At 42.7% G+C, this 14707-nt stretch overlaps 1 protein-coding gene across 1 annotated transcript in view; it reads right to left on the bottom strand.

Annotated features, from left to right (window-relative positions):
* The window catches only part of LOC109993387 (phospholipid-transporting ATPase ABCA1), a 149627-nt gene that overhangs the window by 23191 nt on the left and 111729 nt on the right, over nt 1-14707 (bottom strand). The window contains exons 41-46 of the mRNA XM_065950220.1: nt 13341-13470; nt 12131-12251; nt 6756-6818; nt 5171-5277; nt 2220-2361; nt 1152-1286 (exon numbers count right to left, since the gene is read on the bottom strand). Of these exons, the coding sequence (XP_065806292.1) occupies nt 1152-1286; nt 2220-2361; nt 5171-5277; nt 6756-6818; nt 12131-12251; nt 13341-13470 (698 nt within the window). The remainder of the gene's footprint in view (nt 1-1151; nt 1287-2219; nt 2362-5170; nt 5278-6755; nt 6819-12130; nt 12252-13340; nt 13471-14707) is intronic.

The raw sequence follows: 14707 nt of genomic DNA, 5'->3' as shown, positions 1-14707 counted from the left end.
TTACAAATCCCAAGGGCTATTTCCATCACCGTGCCCAATGTGTCCCTGTGCAGACCCTATGTGGCACTGCCTCAAGGCTGCCTGAGCTCCCCAGGCTAGTACACAATACTGAAACTGACACACACACACACTGACAACACATTATCCCTCTGCCTCGGAGTGAGGGCTAGCCTGGCTAAGGCAAGTAAATAAGGAGGTTTGGAACATGTTAGCTCGGTGGGCTCCTCACTGATCCAGTAAACAGAAAGCTTATTCTGTAAATGTAATTTATTATGGATTATCATTACCTGGCTGATTCGTCATTACAATGAATTAGCAGCATAATCTGACTGATGGCTTCAAATCATGCAAAGTAATGCATTTACTACAGCTAATTAAATTGCATGAACTGAAATTGAAATGTATCTATATAAGCCATTATTTCTCATTTATTAGGCCATAAATGACGTAGTGGGTGGGATATAGGAAAACAAGCATGATTTGCAATTATTTGAATGGACATTTATGCTTTGTTTAGCCCCCCCACCCCCACCCTTAAGGAGCCTCAAAGTCCAATTAAAGGTGAATGAAGTTTGTCCCTCACGGTAAGAGGGACATGAATTCCTAATGCATATTAAAGCAGCTGAACTGAAAGAATGAGAAGCGGCGTATTCTGAGTCATACCTTCATTAATCTTCCATCAGAGAGAAAATGCATTTGCGCTCAGTTTTAAGTCCTGATGAATGGGTTTTTAATGCGTGCAAACACAGTCCAGTGTGCTCTAGGTTCTTCTAAAGGAATTGGTCCTTCCTGCATAAAAATTAACTCGAGTATGACCGGTGAGGGACCACAGATAAAACTCCTTTCTCATCTATGACTAATGTACTTATAATCCCGTTAGAAAATTCAGTAAAGCATCACAAGATTGATCGCCTTTTTTCCAAGTCCTCTCTCTTTTTTTTCAAAATACATGACCCTAAACTCCTACATGATATCATCTTCTCACTACAGTCAAGACTCAGTGTGCCTGTAAACAGAGAAAAATGGATGTAATCCAAACATCAGCTCAGCATCAATATTGATCTAAAGTGTTACACTCTTAAGGCTTAATAAAACAGCAGCGTATCACATTCACACACAATGTACAAAGGAGCTGCAACGATGTAGCTTACCAGGAAAATCACTTGGGGACATCCGATCAGAGCCATCGCTGTGGAAAGCTTGCGTTTGTTCCCGCCGCTGTATGTTCCTGCTGACTTGTTGGAATATTTGACAAGTCCCAGTTTCTGGATCCCCCATTCGGCAACCTTTTTGAAGTAAGAAATCAAAGTGACCAAAGCATTTACGGCATCAAGAGAAGTGTTCAAACACCCTGTCATCACACTCTTCATGATGGATGATATTTTGGCTTGGATCTGTAATGTATTTATGCTCTGTGGTTTTCAAGGACGAGACATGACAGCTGGCATCACTGTTAAGACCCTAATCACTAACTGCAGAAGCACTTCACCATTCTCCTTGTTTTCATAAACAACATCTAGTCACAATTTGGCGCACAATATCTCCAAATCGCAAATTACATGTTAAGGTGTCAGAATAAAGGATGTTGTGTTTGACAAATACAACATATTTACAATCACAACAGGTCAGTTTGGATGGAGAATGGCCGCAGTAAGCCACATCACAATGGGCCAGAGGAAAATGAAAGTTATGCTTGCAGCACAGTACTGAGTCCCCATACACTGGAGCTAAGAGATCAAAGTCCTGGCGCCAGGTTTGAGGGCCTATGGTCCCCACCAGCCCCTCGTCCTCTTTTGATCTCACTGTTGGAGGAGAGGGAGGTGCAAGAGGAGTGCAGGGAGGCCGCACAGGGCCAGCCACACCACCGGGCATGGTGAATAATGTAGTGCCATAACCCACAGCTGCTGCTTTTTCTACCACCGGCCATTTTTTATAATGTATGGCTTTGACAATCGAGGGAATCTATCACTGTGAGTGCGATGTGAAACTCGCCCTGCATGCATTCTAGTTGAACAGTATATTGATGGTAAAAATAAAATGGGAAACCAGCCAACAGGACATACATTTGTCTCGCAATATTGCAAATTCCAAATGTAAAAGCCTGACAAATAATCTACGCCAGCTATCCATTGTGCTTTCCAACATTAGCTTTGCATGACAACAAGTGACAATTTCTTTTTTGCACAAGGACAAACAGTGTGAATGGATGCAGTGGTTACCATAGTGACTTCTTTCTCCGGTACCCCTCGTAACCTGGCGTAAAACTCCAGATGCTCTCGCCCAGTCAGCAGCTCGTCAATGGCATCAAACTGGGGACAATAGCCCAAGTTCTGGTGCACGTCCCTCATTGCTGTTCGTATGCTTGGAAAAGAGAAGATGACAAAGATTGGCAAACGGACGTCGTTCATGTTTCATGATGCAGATCTAAAGATGTCATGTAATTCCTTTAAAGGCAGATAATATCAAATGAACAATGAGAACAGTTTGAAGTCCATAAAGCAGACACTTGTGTTGCAAAATACTTTCCAAAGGGATCTGAGTTTAACATTGATTTGCTTGGAAAGATGAATCACGTATCGACACAATCTTGATTAGAGAGAGAAAATCAGAGCCGAGAGAGCAAAGGCCTGTGTCTCTTTTTGAAACACTGCCAAGCTGATGAAGAGCAGCAGAGAGGTTCATTTCTCATTCTTTACTCATGGACTAAAGCAAGTGTCCCCACAATCTCTTCTCCATTTAAACCAAGAAAGGAAACAAGCGAAAAACAATCAAAAAAAAAAAAATATGCCATACATATACTTCCAGACACAACAACATGTATCCACTAGAATGACAGCAGTAGTTTATTTGCAGTCATGCCATTCCATAGTCCACAACAGTAATACTTTCACCACCAGCAGGCAACTAGACATTACAGTTTTTTCTTCTTCTTTTCACAGCTGCTTTGTTTTCTTTACAGATAATCTCGAGCCCATTTATTTCCTGTTATTTTCCACAAGCAATGGTAAGCCCAGGGGAAGCTAAATGTGATTTGATGTGTCGAGAGGCTGCTGGATCTGAAAACAGAAACAGTGAGCTGAAAGTTTTACATTCTGTTTTCTTTTTCAGCTAAGATAAGATTGGTGATAACATCAGTTTTTAAAGTATTCAATGTAGTAGCCACTAATCCAGCTGTACTGTACTGCTACTTGATTGGCTAGAACTGTTGTTCAGTGATTGACTGGTATTCATCGCCTCAAAGTAAAGCCTGGAACTGAGGAGCTACAGGTACTCTTGAGGTTAACAAAAACATGACACTACCGTATGTTACGAGCATAGATTTAGAACACACGGTCGTGTTATTAGGCTTTACATAAACTCTGAACAGAAATGATTCTTTAAAAGGAAGATTTGGGCTTTTCTCATTTCCTTTCTTGATGGCAGCCGCATGAACAAGAGGTAGGAGCTCCGTAGAGAGCTAGACTTGCTCTGTCCAACAGAAAAGCAAACGGTGGCAGCACTTTAAAAGCTAATTAATAGAACTAATTAACTTACAAATGTATTGAATACAAACAAAAACCAAAGAGTAAAAACGACAGTATTGACTTTATTAGGAGTGGCTTTAATGAGGGTTTATGTGCTGTGATATGTTAATTAGGGAGGTTTTATGGTGCTGGTGGGCGGATTGGTCTTATTTTTTGACAAGGCTTGTTTTCCTTAAGCTACGTTAAGCTTATTGCCAGCTAGGTTTGGCCCCATACCAAGTGTAGAAAGACAACAATGGTAATAAAGACAAGGGATGTGTCTTTTCTAAACTGCTAAACTTCTCAAGTTCATGTTGGAAATAATTTGTGGTAAACTTGTAACAGAAGCAGGGAGGCCCCATACGCACGCAAATCTTTTTTATTTTTAATTTTTAAAGATTTATTTTTGGGCTTTTGTGCCGTTTTTAGCGAGAAAGGACAGTGGGTAGAGATGGAAATCAGGGAAAGAGAGAGTGGGGAATGACATGCGGGAAAGGAGCCACATGTTGGATTCGAACCTGGGCCGCCCGCTTGGAGGAGTTAAGCCTAATGCACACAACCAATTACGCCACCAGCGCCCCCCACAAATCTTTTTTTTTTTAACATTTATACGATTACATCTGATGAGGTTGACTGATACTGTCAGTTTGTTCTTTCTTCTTCCACAACAAGAGTCTTCTGATAAACCACTGCTGGCTGTCGGTTGTTAGCCGTGCAAGCTAATGCAAGCTACAGCTACAGTGTGTTGTGAGCACACAATCACAGAAAAGAGACGTAATTGTTTGGAGATAACTTCTTTTTAAGAGCTGCTGCTTCCTCTCTTCTGCCGATCTTTTTTTTATGCCAATGCACAGAGATGATAATGAGCTGAAAACAGAAGCGTGGGTGTTCTCACATCTGTTTCTCTCTCTTTTCAGTTTTATTGTTTCCCCTAAAGGTCTCTCGGATCTTCCTTTGATCTCTTTTACTTGCATTAATCAACATTATCACTGCTGTGTTAGGCCTCGCTCTATACAGCTCTTGTTCTTTGTCGAACACAAAGTCAATTAGCAGATGTACAAATGGACACCTAATAGCATCCGCTGCAGTGTGAAACCAACCACAGCTTTCACTCGACCAGGCTCAGACGTGTTGCCTTGTAGTTTGTGCCTAAAAATAAAGGAGGGAAAAGCATTCTCGCTCAGGTGCCTGAGTCTCTTCTTGTTGGTGTCAATGCATTTTTTTTCTGGCATGTACAAAGATTTCCTCTGACTGATTCTGTGAGGCAGAGACACAAAACAGAGCAAGGTACAGGGGCTGAGGATGTGGAAAAGGGAATGGAATATGTGAAAGAGGCAGAAAGACAGCGAGAGCAGAGTCTCCAGCGTTTCTGAGAATATCGCAGAGAGGAGACATGAGAGAAGCAGGAGTTGAAAAAGGCAGAGAATGTATAAGAGATATCGAAACTACCTAGCCAAGAAAAAAAAAAAAAAAAACGAAAGCCTGAGAGTTCACAGGATGGAGAAATAGAAAGCTGTGTTACAAAGAAGAAGAGAAAGAGAGTGAGCTATAAAAAAAAATCAAAAAAAAAAAACACAACCCCTCAGCTTGATCCCCATCTGAGCAGCCATGTTGGGTGGCTAATTATGACAAGTTACCCGGGGCTCTAGTGGGAGTTAGCGCCTCACCTGTATCCATTTAGGAAGGCCTCTCCACTGGAGACTGGGATGTCTCCTGTCAGCATCTTAAACGTGGTGGTTTTTCCAGCCCCGTTGATACCCAGCAAGCCGAAACACTGAAAGAGAATTTAAGAAGGGAGGGGGGGGGGGGGGGGGGGGGCTCCATTTAGAAAACAATGATTTGTATATGCAAGCCTTACTGACAAAAACAGACAGGAGACATGATGCTTGACATTTCAAATCATCTTTATGCATATGATAGAAACCATTAACCTCTTAAATGAAGCTAATCTATACAAAGTGTACATATATGGGCAGTGACGTACAAACAAACATTGAAGCAAGTGTTTATGCATGACTAGCCCAGTGCTGTAAATTAAAATTGATATATTTCTGTGCACAAACAAAACAACAAAACACTAAATCAACATGGCAGGCACGCAGGAATAAACACTGTAAAAACAAGACCATTCCCAAAAGCATTTCTTTCTTGCGTCTGTAAAATTTCTACAGCAAACACCATCCTCTCGCCGCAGTTTCTCCCTGATGCTGCTGATTTTTTACTTGCCTCCCGAGGGCATGTGCATCAGGAAGAGGAAGTCATCTCTGCAGAGCCCCGTGGTCATGTGACCCGCCTTAGGTGCTCCGGCTCCGGCATAAATATTTGATTTCTGTCATTCATTGATCCCTTGCTTGTTTGTGACCTGCGCTTGTGAATGCATAGAGGAGGGGCAAAGCCGGATGTAAATAATGCATGGAAATGCAGTGTGTGATCAGCAGAGCCCCCATGAATGACAATATATTTGGGTGGCATTTACATTGGGCTTTGAGTAAACAGCGGCAGGGAGGATGGATACTAACGCAAAGCCCAGCGAGCACGGACGACTGTCAGCATTTGAGATTATGTTGAAATCAGGCTTTCAGCGGTGTGAGTGTATAGGTTTGTGCGATGAGCATGGATGCTTTACACGGACAGTGCATCACTTTTTCACAAAGGTCCATTAGTCCAAAACTGTGTGAAAGTTTCCTCTGCTGTATATAGCCAATTCGGTCTCCCACTGATAATCCCTGCTTTAAACATCATTGGTCTTCCACCAGTGTGCCTGTGTGTATTTTCCACACACACACACACACACACACACATGCTTGGCAGTAGCATAATGGCAGAAAACAAGCCCCGATAAGCAGATTAGTGTTCCTCCCAACGCCTTCTCTAAGCAGCCTTTGGAAGATACTTTGATTTCACTTGGAAAAAAAAGCAGGACACAGCCAAATCAAATCTTCGAGAAATAACTGTAAACTGCAAATCGAAAAAAACCCAGAGAGGGAGAATCTCAGCAAATGTCCCCGCTTTAAAACATCAATATTTTGTAAATATTGTCATTAATATTCAAATACGAGTATGATGTGTATTATTAAGCCAAGTTATAATTATCACAAACAACACAAAGATGTTTTCCAATGTTGGTGTTCCTGGTTATTTCTGAAAAAGTATTCAACATGCAAATAGTGAGAAAGTCCTCTGGTAGCAGCGGAAGCAAACACACCACAGGCTTGAAAAGGTTCTCGTGTGATGCAGCAACATTTGGCTCACCTCTGCGGCAGGTACGCCTACACATAGCCTGTCCACAGCAGGGGTGCTCTTCCGGGGGTACACCTGCAGAGAGCAGACGATAAAAATGAATCAAGCAGCCAGCCGGAGAACGAGAGAAAGAGAAAGAGAGCGAGGTGGGGGGGGGGGGGGGAGGAAAGATGGAAGAGAGGATAGCTGGAGAAAATATGGAGCGCTCGACCAGAGCAGCAGGGAGGAAGAAAAGATAGAAGAAGCAGGCGGGGGGAAAAAGGAGGGGGAAAGAAGAAGTGAAATTTTAACAAGAAGGCATCATTTGCAACATTTAGAGCAGCCAGATGGGGAAAAGGTAATAAAAATACATTTGCACAGGGGGTAGAAGAGGCAGGAACATTAGTATTTGTGGGTGCAGTGAAGGCATTCATGAGGAAATCTTCCCCCAATCTGAGTGCCACCTCAGTACAAGACGGCCAATAATCAAGTAAACCAGGTAGAAGTCTAGACATCTGCAGAACACAAAGGACAGTGTTATGTTCATCACAAACCAGGAGACCTACTTGGATTCTGACGACTATAGGGCTCCTCGGTTCAGCTGTGCTTTGAGCTGAATTATATCATAATGTTTGTAATTCTAACATGCTCACTGTTAGCACTTTAAAATGACATGCTGCTGATGTATTATCAGATACAGGACAATCTTTGGAATCGACTTGTATCATCAGGGAAGAGCAGTCGAAAAAAGATGCATCTAGAGTCCAACCAAAACAACAAAATCCACAAACCAGCATTACAAATGTAATAAGACTAAACTGAAGTTGAAAACACAAAGCCAGAATGAAATAGAAACTATAAATAAAAGACTCAAACCATCATCACCTGGGGCGCCTGATAGCCCAGTGGGTTTGTCGTGCGCCCCATGTGTGGAGGTTGTAGTCCTCGTCCTCAAAACTGCACCTCATCCCCTTCTCTCTCTCCTTCCAACATTTCCTCTCTCTCTCTTCAGCTCTCCTATCTAATAAAGGCAAGAAAAGACCCCAAAAATATCTTTAAAAAACCAAACCAAAAAACTATTATAACCTTTGGTCACTGTTGGGCAAATCAGACGTGGTTTCAAACAATAGGACCAGAGCTGGATGGTAAAATGAGGTGAAGGATGCAGAGACTGCAGGGTGGATATAAAGAGGGGTAACGGTAGACAGCAATGCTGACCCACGTTTTTACGTCTATTCTCTCTGCATCCTCAGCAACAATCCTACCTACCATCATTTCAAAGGTAGCCCTCTCTCACACACACACACACACACACACACACACACACACACACACACACAAGGAGAAAACAGGAGTGATCTGGACAAAGAAGCGCATCATTTTGCAGTCCTACGTTCCATTGGATAGTTTATTTTATGACATCGTCAGGGCGCTGTTAAAAACCCTAAAGCTCCTACTATTGCCTGAAAGTGAACAACATGAAATTCACTCGAGGTGAATAATCTTTTCTCAGGACAAATAGCTCTCACGTTCTGATTGTGAGTCAGTATCCGGCTAAGATCTTGCTGTGTCACTGGAAATGACAAGCCGGTTGTTGGTGTTTTTTTCACATTTTCTTTGAAAGCTCTCCATGCTGAATCCAAACGCTCCCCCGCTGACCGGACTGATGCATTCCTATTTGAATTTAAGGTGTGTCGTCTGAAAATCTCCCCAGAGGCGGTAAAGAAACACACACTTGAGGTGTTCCTGATTTGTTACTTACTGAGAAAAAAAAACAAACAAAAAAAAACACCCGATACAGAAAGTACAAATTCGACAAAATGAGGTGTTTAGCGATTGCGGCGCTATTCCACACCCGAGACTATGTGAGAGTTTGATATGTTTTTTCAAAGTTGTTAAAAAGAAGCGTTGTCTTGCTCAAGCAAGACAGACACGACAAGGCCTTTTGTTGTTGTTGCTGAGTGTGACAGTGAAGACACTCAGCATTCAAAATCAAGGACACTGCTGTGCCCCATTGAGTTATGAAGAAGAGACAACTCTTGGCTATATTTCTGTGTTTAAAAAAGTTGAAAACACAGTTCTCCATGAATGCTGCAAGTGTTTTTGTGTGACTGTCAGGGGTCTGAAACAGTGAACGATCATTAAAAAAAACCCAGAAAAGTGACAGCAAAGAATGTATGAAGGACGCGTTTCCATTACAGATCCTCCACCATTAAAAACAGTCATCTATCCCCCCTCTGTATTCAGAAGGCTAGCAGGCAAATGTAAATTTATAACTGCACTTCAAGCCTGACAAACAATGACACTGCATTTATTTCGCAGTTGGCACATCAAAAGCTCGTGATAAAAGCAGGAGCTGCATAGATCCGCCATTCTCCGGTGCCATCTGGCAGCAGCACTCAGTACTTATCAACCTGGATTACACATACTACTTTTTAGTGATATTTTGCAGCGCTGAAGCTACATCAAAGCAGGCGATACATGTAAGGAGGAAGGCAATTAAAGGATAATTCCCCTCCGACTGGAGCACCACAGCAGCTGTCATGATAAGCAGGCCGACGTCTAATCAGACGAGACAGCTCCCGAGGATGTGATGGCGGCAGTTTTGCAAACCTAAAATATAGATTTGCATTGCAAAACAAAACCCGCTTCAAACTCTGAATAATAGCTCTGGTCGTAAACAATCATACAGACACTGCTCTGTTAAGAAGGTCTTGTTAACATGTGGTTCTGCCAATAGGTGTCCATCCTTTCCACATATTATTTCAGTTTTAAGGTGCTATGCTAAGGTGCTCATCTGAAGAAAGAAATCATCATTGCCGACCTGCCACCCGTCCAGGACTTATACCGGTCCATGGTCAGGTAGCATCACTGCAGACTCCTCACACCCCGGACACAATCTGTTCAAACTCCTCCCCTCCGGTAGGCGTTAAAGATCACCGCAGGGCCGACATCAGCTGAACCTGTCTCATCTGAACCTGCTTTAACACACTATCACATGGGCATACTCTTAGTATTTCAAGGTGCCATTCATCATTCATTACTGTACTAACGTCAAACAGCTGCCACAAGGTTCATTTAAACTTTCTCTGTCAACTTATCGAGCAACAGGAAGGTTAAACTGACAGCGCTGTGCCGGCAGAACTCTCACAGACGGACACACTTCCATTACAGTCTCCATCGATTACAGCGCAGACGATAACGCAGCAGCTAAGTGGAGGCGAGCAGGTGGGGTGCATGGCAACTTGTTTAGAGCATCAGGAAAAGGAAGGGGGCGGAGCAGGGATCTGACACATGATTGATGGCCTGTCGATCGCTTCAGAGGCGTGCTTGGATTTATGACAGGGGCTCAGCCTGTGGCGCATGGCCACCGAAGCTACGCGCGCTCATTGATCAATTTGTTATCTACACCCCCAAATGGATGGGGCACAGCTGTGGTGGGAGTCAATGCAGGATGAATCCCGATGTCTTCTGCCACTGCGCTGCTGTGATGGGCCACTGTGTTTTCATCTCAGAGAAAAAAAAAAAATCAACCAGGAAGGAGTTTTTGAACAGTGACTGCTTGCCAAAACTGAATGTTTGAATTATTTGAACTGGATAAAGTAAGCTTCGCAGTAGAGGTTAATCGTTATCAAAGGCAAACAGACATATAAGAAGTTATCTTCAAGTTTTGCCTAAAACCCCCCCCCCCCAAAAAAAACCTCTCCACCTTGCAGGTTGATTTGCGATACATTAACCACCCAGATGTTTTTACCTTGCACTTGTTCGGTAATTACCCTCGGGAGTGTGGCGACGGCTGCGTCACAATGAGTGAAAGATTAAATGTAGTGAAACTGAGAAGCCGCGGGAGTAAAGGAGCAAAGAAGGCTGCTAAAGAAAGATGCTAGATCGTCCAGCTGTCGGCAACCGAAGCTGCTGTGGCGACACTTCCTGCTGCCGCACTGCCCGCAGGGAGGGAACATCTGCCGAGGGATGGAGCGTTAATCTCTGTGGTGTCGAGGTACGCACCGGTGCAGCACGCTCGACTTCACCTGCTGCAAGGAGGCGAGGTCAGAATCAGAATCAGAAATACTTTATTAATCCCTGGGGGAAATTCGGTCGAGAGCAGTATAGGAGCCTAGACCTTTACACCCCCCAAGATGCAATGCTTTTTGCCTCTCATGCCCACTTATGATGGTGGTGAGCGTCCACAGCTGCAGCAGAGCAATCTGCCTTTTCCATTTGCCCTGCAAACTGAAAAACGCAGGTGCAAGCGGAAAATATTCAATATATATTATATTCAAGCATTCCTGCAACTAATATTCAAGCATTCCTGCAACCCACACACATTCACATTAACATGCATGTAGAGTAGATGCATGCTATTAAAAAAAAAAGGTCATGGTGTAGGTTGTCACTGTATAACGTCAGAGAGGTTAACGTGGATAAACTGTGTTTACCTCTCTTATGAAATCTGGACCAGAGTCCTGCATGAGTCCAATTTTCCAATTTCCTTACTGTACCTGGAAAGTTCACTACTGAAACCCAGCCAGTTACCTGCAAATATCCTAATGTCAATTCTGTACCCTCCTGGACCTGAACATTTGAGAACCGCAACCCGACACAAACTACACACCTGCTACACCTGCGTCTTGTCTCTATGACAACAGTCTCTCAAAAAACGGCCGCTGTATGACCGACACAGCTCCGTTGCATTTTACGACATGTTTTATATTTGAGGTTGTTTTTTTCCCCTTCACTATGACAGTGCTTTATGCTCAATGCTTTATGCTCAATGCTTTCCCTACTACTTTGTCCACATGATGCGCTTAATAATACTGACTTGACCCGCTATCACGGCTTTGACCAGACGCAGAGCTGTGGACTTTGCTGAACACAACGGAAACCAACAGGCAGGAGGAGAGTTTAAAACTCTTTTCCTCTGGGAGACCCTAAAAAACATGACTGCGTCTGTTTGAGTCTGAGGTGAGATTTATATTCAGGATATTCCGGTATAATCTATAACATTGTACTTATAAAGGCCTGAATGAGGAGTTGAACATTAGTGACGGCTATACACTCTCTGTGCAGTTAAGTGTTACATGCTCTGTATTGGAACACATTTTGATTGCACGTTAAATAAAATACATTCAAATTATAATCATTCATGGCATTGTCACCTGGTGTATAGGTGTTGTGTGCTTTTTTACAAGAGGCAAAAGTGTAAAATTTACAAAATAAAGTTCAAATGTCATATTCAGGGCAGATGATTCACAAAGGGCAAGATGTCAGGGACTTTTAGAGGTCAGAAGATACAGTTAAGTAGACTGATGAACAAAGGAGAAGCTGTTTGAGTCTCAGACATGCCCAGACATGAAAGAAGAGACTCACAAAGTAGTAGAAAGCGTTTCATATAACGGACACGGCACCTTAGTGAGGTCACAGATCTGCAGGAGGTCGTTCTGGGCCCGCCCATCATACACCCGCTCACGTTCCCGGGCTACATCGATGTCCTCTTCCTCTTCGGATAATGACTTCGCTGTAATGAGCCTGGCAACGAGAAGTCAACCACAGTTAACACAACACCCCTCATTAAAATTAACATGAACTCGCCTGACAAATTATCTCGGTCAAAGTTTAAGCACGGTGAAACTATCTCTGCAATTTTCATAAATAGTAGAAGCTGCGGGCATTAGTAACCACAGCAACCAAGCTTTTAAAGTAAGTAAACACTGGAGCGGGCAGTGTTTGCTGAACAGATTCAAGATGCAACAGATGTTTTACATTAACTAAACATGCAGGACATTACTGACTCAAATGGAGGAACTAGGAGGGAAAATACTTACCTTTATTGAGAACATGGACAAGAGTTACAACAGCGTGAGCAAGCGTTGCCAGGCCACTTTCACATTTACAAACATAATGGGATTTTCCATTTTTTCAACTAACACTTATGAGTTCATTCACAATGGATAAAGAGCTGTTGATGATGTCATACCCTGAGTGCCTTTCCATTTGCTTTTTAATTGATCATTCATGCACTTTTTATTATTTGTTGTCTTATCGCCCCCCCCCCACACACACACACACTTTACTCTCCCCTCAATTCATAAATACCATTTCCTTTTCTCATTTAAAAAATATGCTCACAACAATTATTCATGACATACTGCTTACTTCATTTCCCCCCCAATTCTTTAACTCTTTAAAACAAAATTACCTGCTGTTGATAACTCATTCACTTGCACTATATAAATCTGGTATATACATTTTTCTCTAATTATTGTGGTCTTAAATATTGTGTCTTTATGCATTTTGCTGTTGTCTTTGCAAAGGATTTTGTTGAAGATTGGATATAAGCAATCTTTTTTTTTTTTTTAAAGATTGAAGATATTTGGGGCTTTTTCTGCCCTCATTGGAGAGACAGAACAGTGGATAGAGTCTGAAATCAGGGAGGGAGAGAGAGCAGGAAAGGAGTCACAGATTGGATTCGAACCTGGGCTGCCCGCTTGGAGGACTACAACCACTGCGCCACCAGCGCTCCCATTAGTCATCTTTTTTATTAATCATTCCTGTACAGCACTCACTTCTTCCAATAATGATAATAATAATAAAACAGTTGCGAACTGTCAGTTTCACCTGGGTTTGCAGAAGAACTTGTACTGGATGAGGATTGTGAGGGTGAACATGATGACTCCCTGGATGGACATGGCCAAAAGGTTCTTTCCGACCATATCCCAACTGAGTGGGTCCTTGAAACGGTCTTCTCCTGAAAAGAAGATAGAAAAATAATTAAAAAAGATCTGGCATTAAAGTCAATACACACAGAGAAAGGTAAGTCATTAAACACATCATTACTGTGTGTCATTTCCTGTTAATTTCAAGTCCTTATCTACGAGCTCAGAAGACGATTTAGCAGAATCTTTGTCAAAACAAAAAGGAATTAGCAGATGTGCGTTCTCTTTCATTGCCAGCCAAATACGTCTTTGTCAAAAGTTTGAGCTGGTATTTGTCGGCACTTTGAAGTGTTTTTGGAGACATACTCATTGGTGAGAGCAAGCAGTTAAGATGCCACTTAGCCTTCAAATGCAAAGTGTAAAAAAAAAGAAAAAGAAGAAAATAAATTGCTGTCACAAATGTCGTGAGAAAATCACCGGTGTCCTGTACTGTCTATGTAAAAGCCTGTCGCGGCTAATTAACACGCAAGTGAACTGGTGACAGCCCCACCGCACTTTAATCATCGTCAACGCGCCTCTTTCAGCTTCTACAACCCTCGAGCCCGAGGGGGCAGAGTAAGAACCCCCCCCCCCCCCCTCTAAAAAAAAAAAAAAAGAAGAAGAGCGCTTTTATTCTCATTCTCTGGTAAATAGCCCCCTCTCCACGCTGGCCCTTTTAGCTTGTGATTGCTTTTCTCTTCCTGCTCTCCGACGCCACCGCAAATGATTCCTCAAAAACGCTATTTCCTGCTCCATCTCTCCACGGGTAAGACTCTTCTTCCTCTTTCATGTGGCTCTTTTGCCTCTTGACGGACCTCTCAACCCCCCCCCACCCCCCCACCCCCCCGACTCCACGTCTGCAACCCGGCCGCCCCCTTTCTCCTGACTGAATTCAACCCACGTAGAGTGAAGAGCTCTAGAGCTCTAGAGTTTTGGGGCTTTGAATTACTGGCAGAACATGCTTGTGGGATAAAGAAACCAGCATTTTAAACAGAACTGTATAGTGTTACTTTGAATAAAAAAGGCATGTTCTTTAAGTGTTTTTAAAGGTCTCACAGATGGGCAAAGGGAATGCAAATAAGCATGCATATGCACATTCAAATATGTTACTTTATCCAGTGTTCTACCATTATACTGCTAATCCTGTGTGCGTCAGAGTGAGCCAAGGAAATATATTCACCAATGAGATCTTCCAGGTAACACTGAATGTAGGAGAAGTGTGTTTAAAAAGAAACATTAAAGCTTGTTAAAATCATGTTAATATAACAGACTTCTTGTCTCCTCATAACA

This window comes from Labrus bergylta, chromosome 22 (genome assembly GCF_963930695.1).
Source record: "Labrus bergylta chromosome 22, fLabBer1.1, whole genome shotgun sequence".
Taxonomy (NCBI): Eukaryota; Metazoa; Chordata; class Actinopteri; order Labriformes; family Labridae; genus Labrus; species Labrus bergylta.
This window is presented reverse-complemented; position numbering and strand designations above follow the sequence as displayed.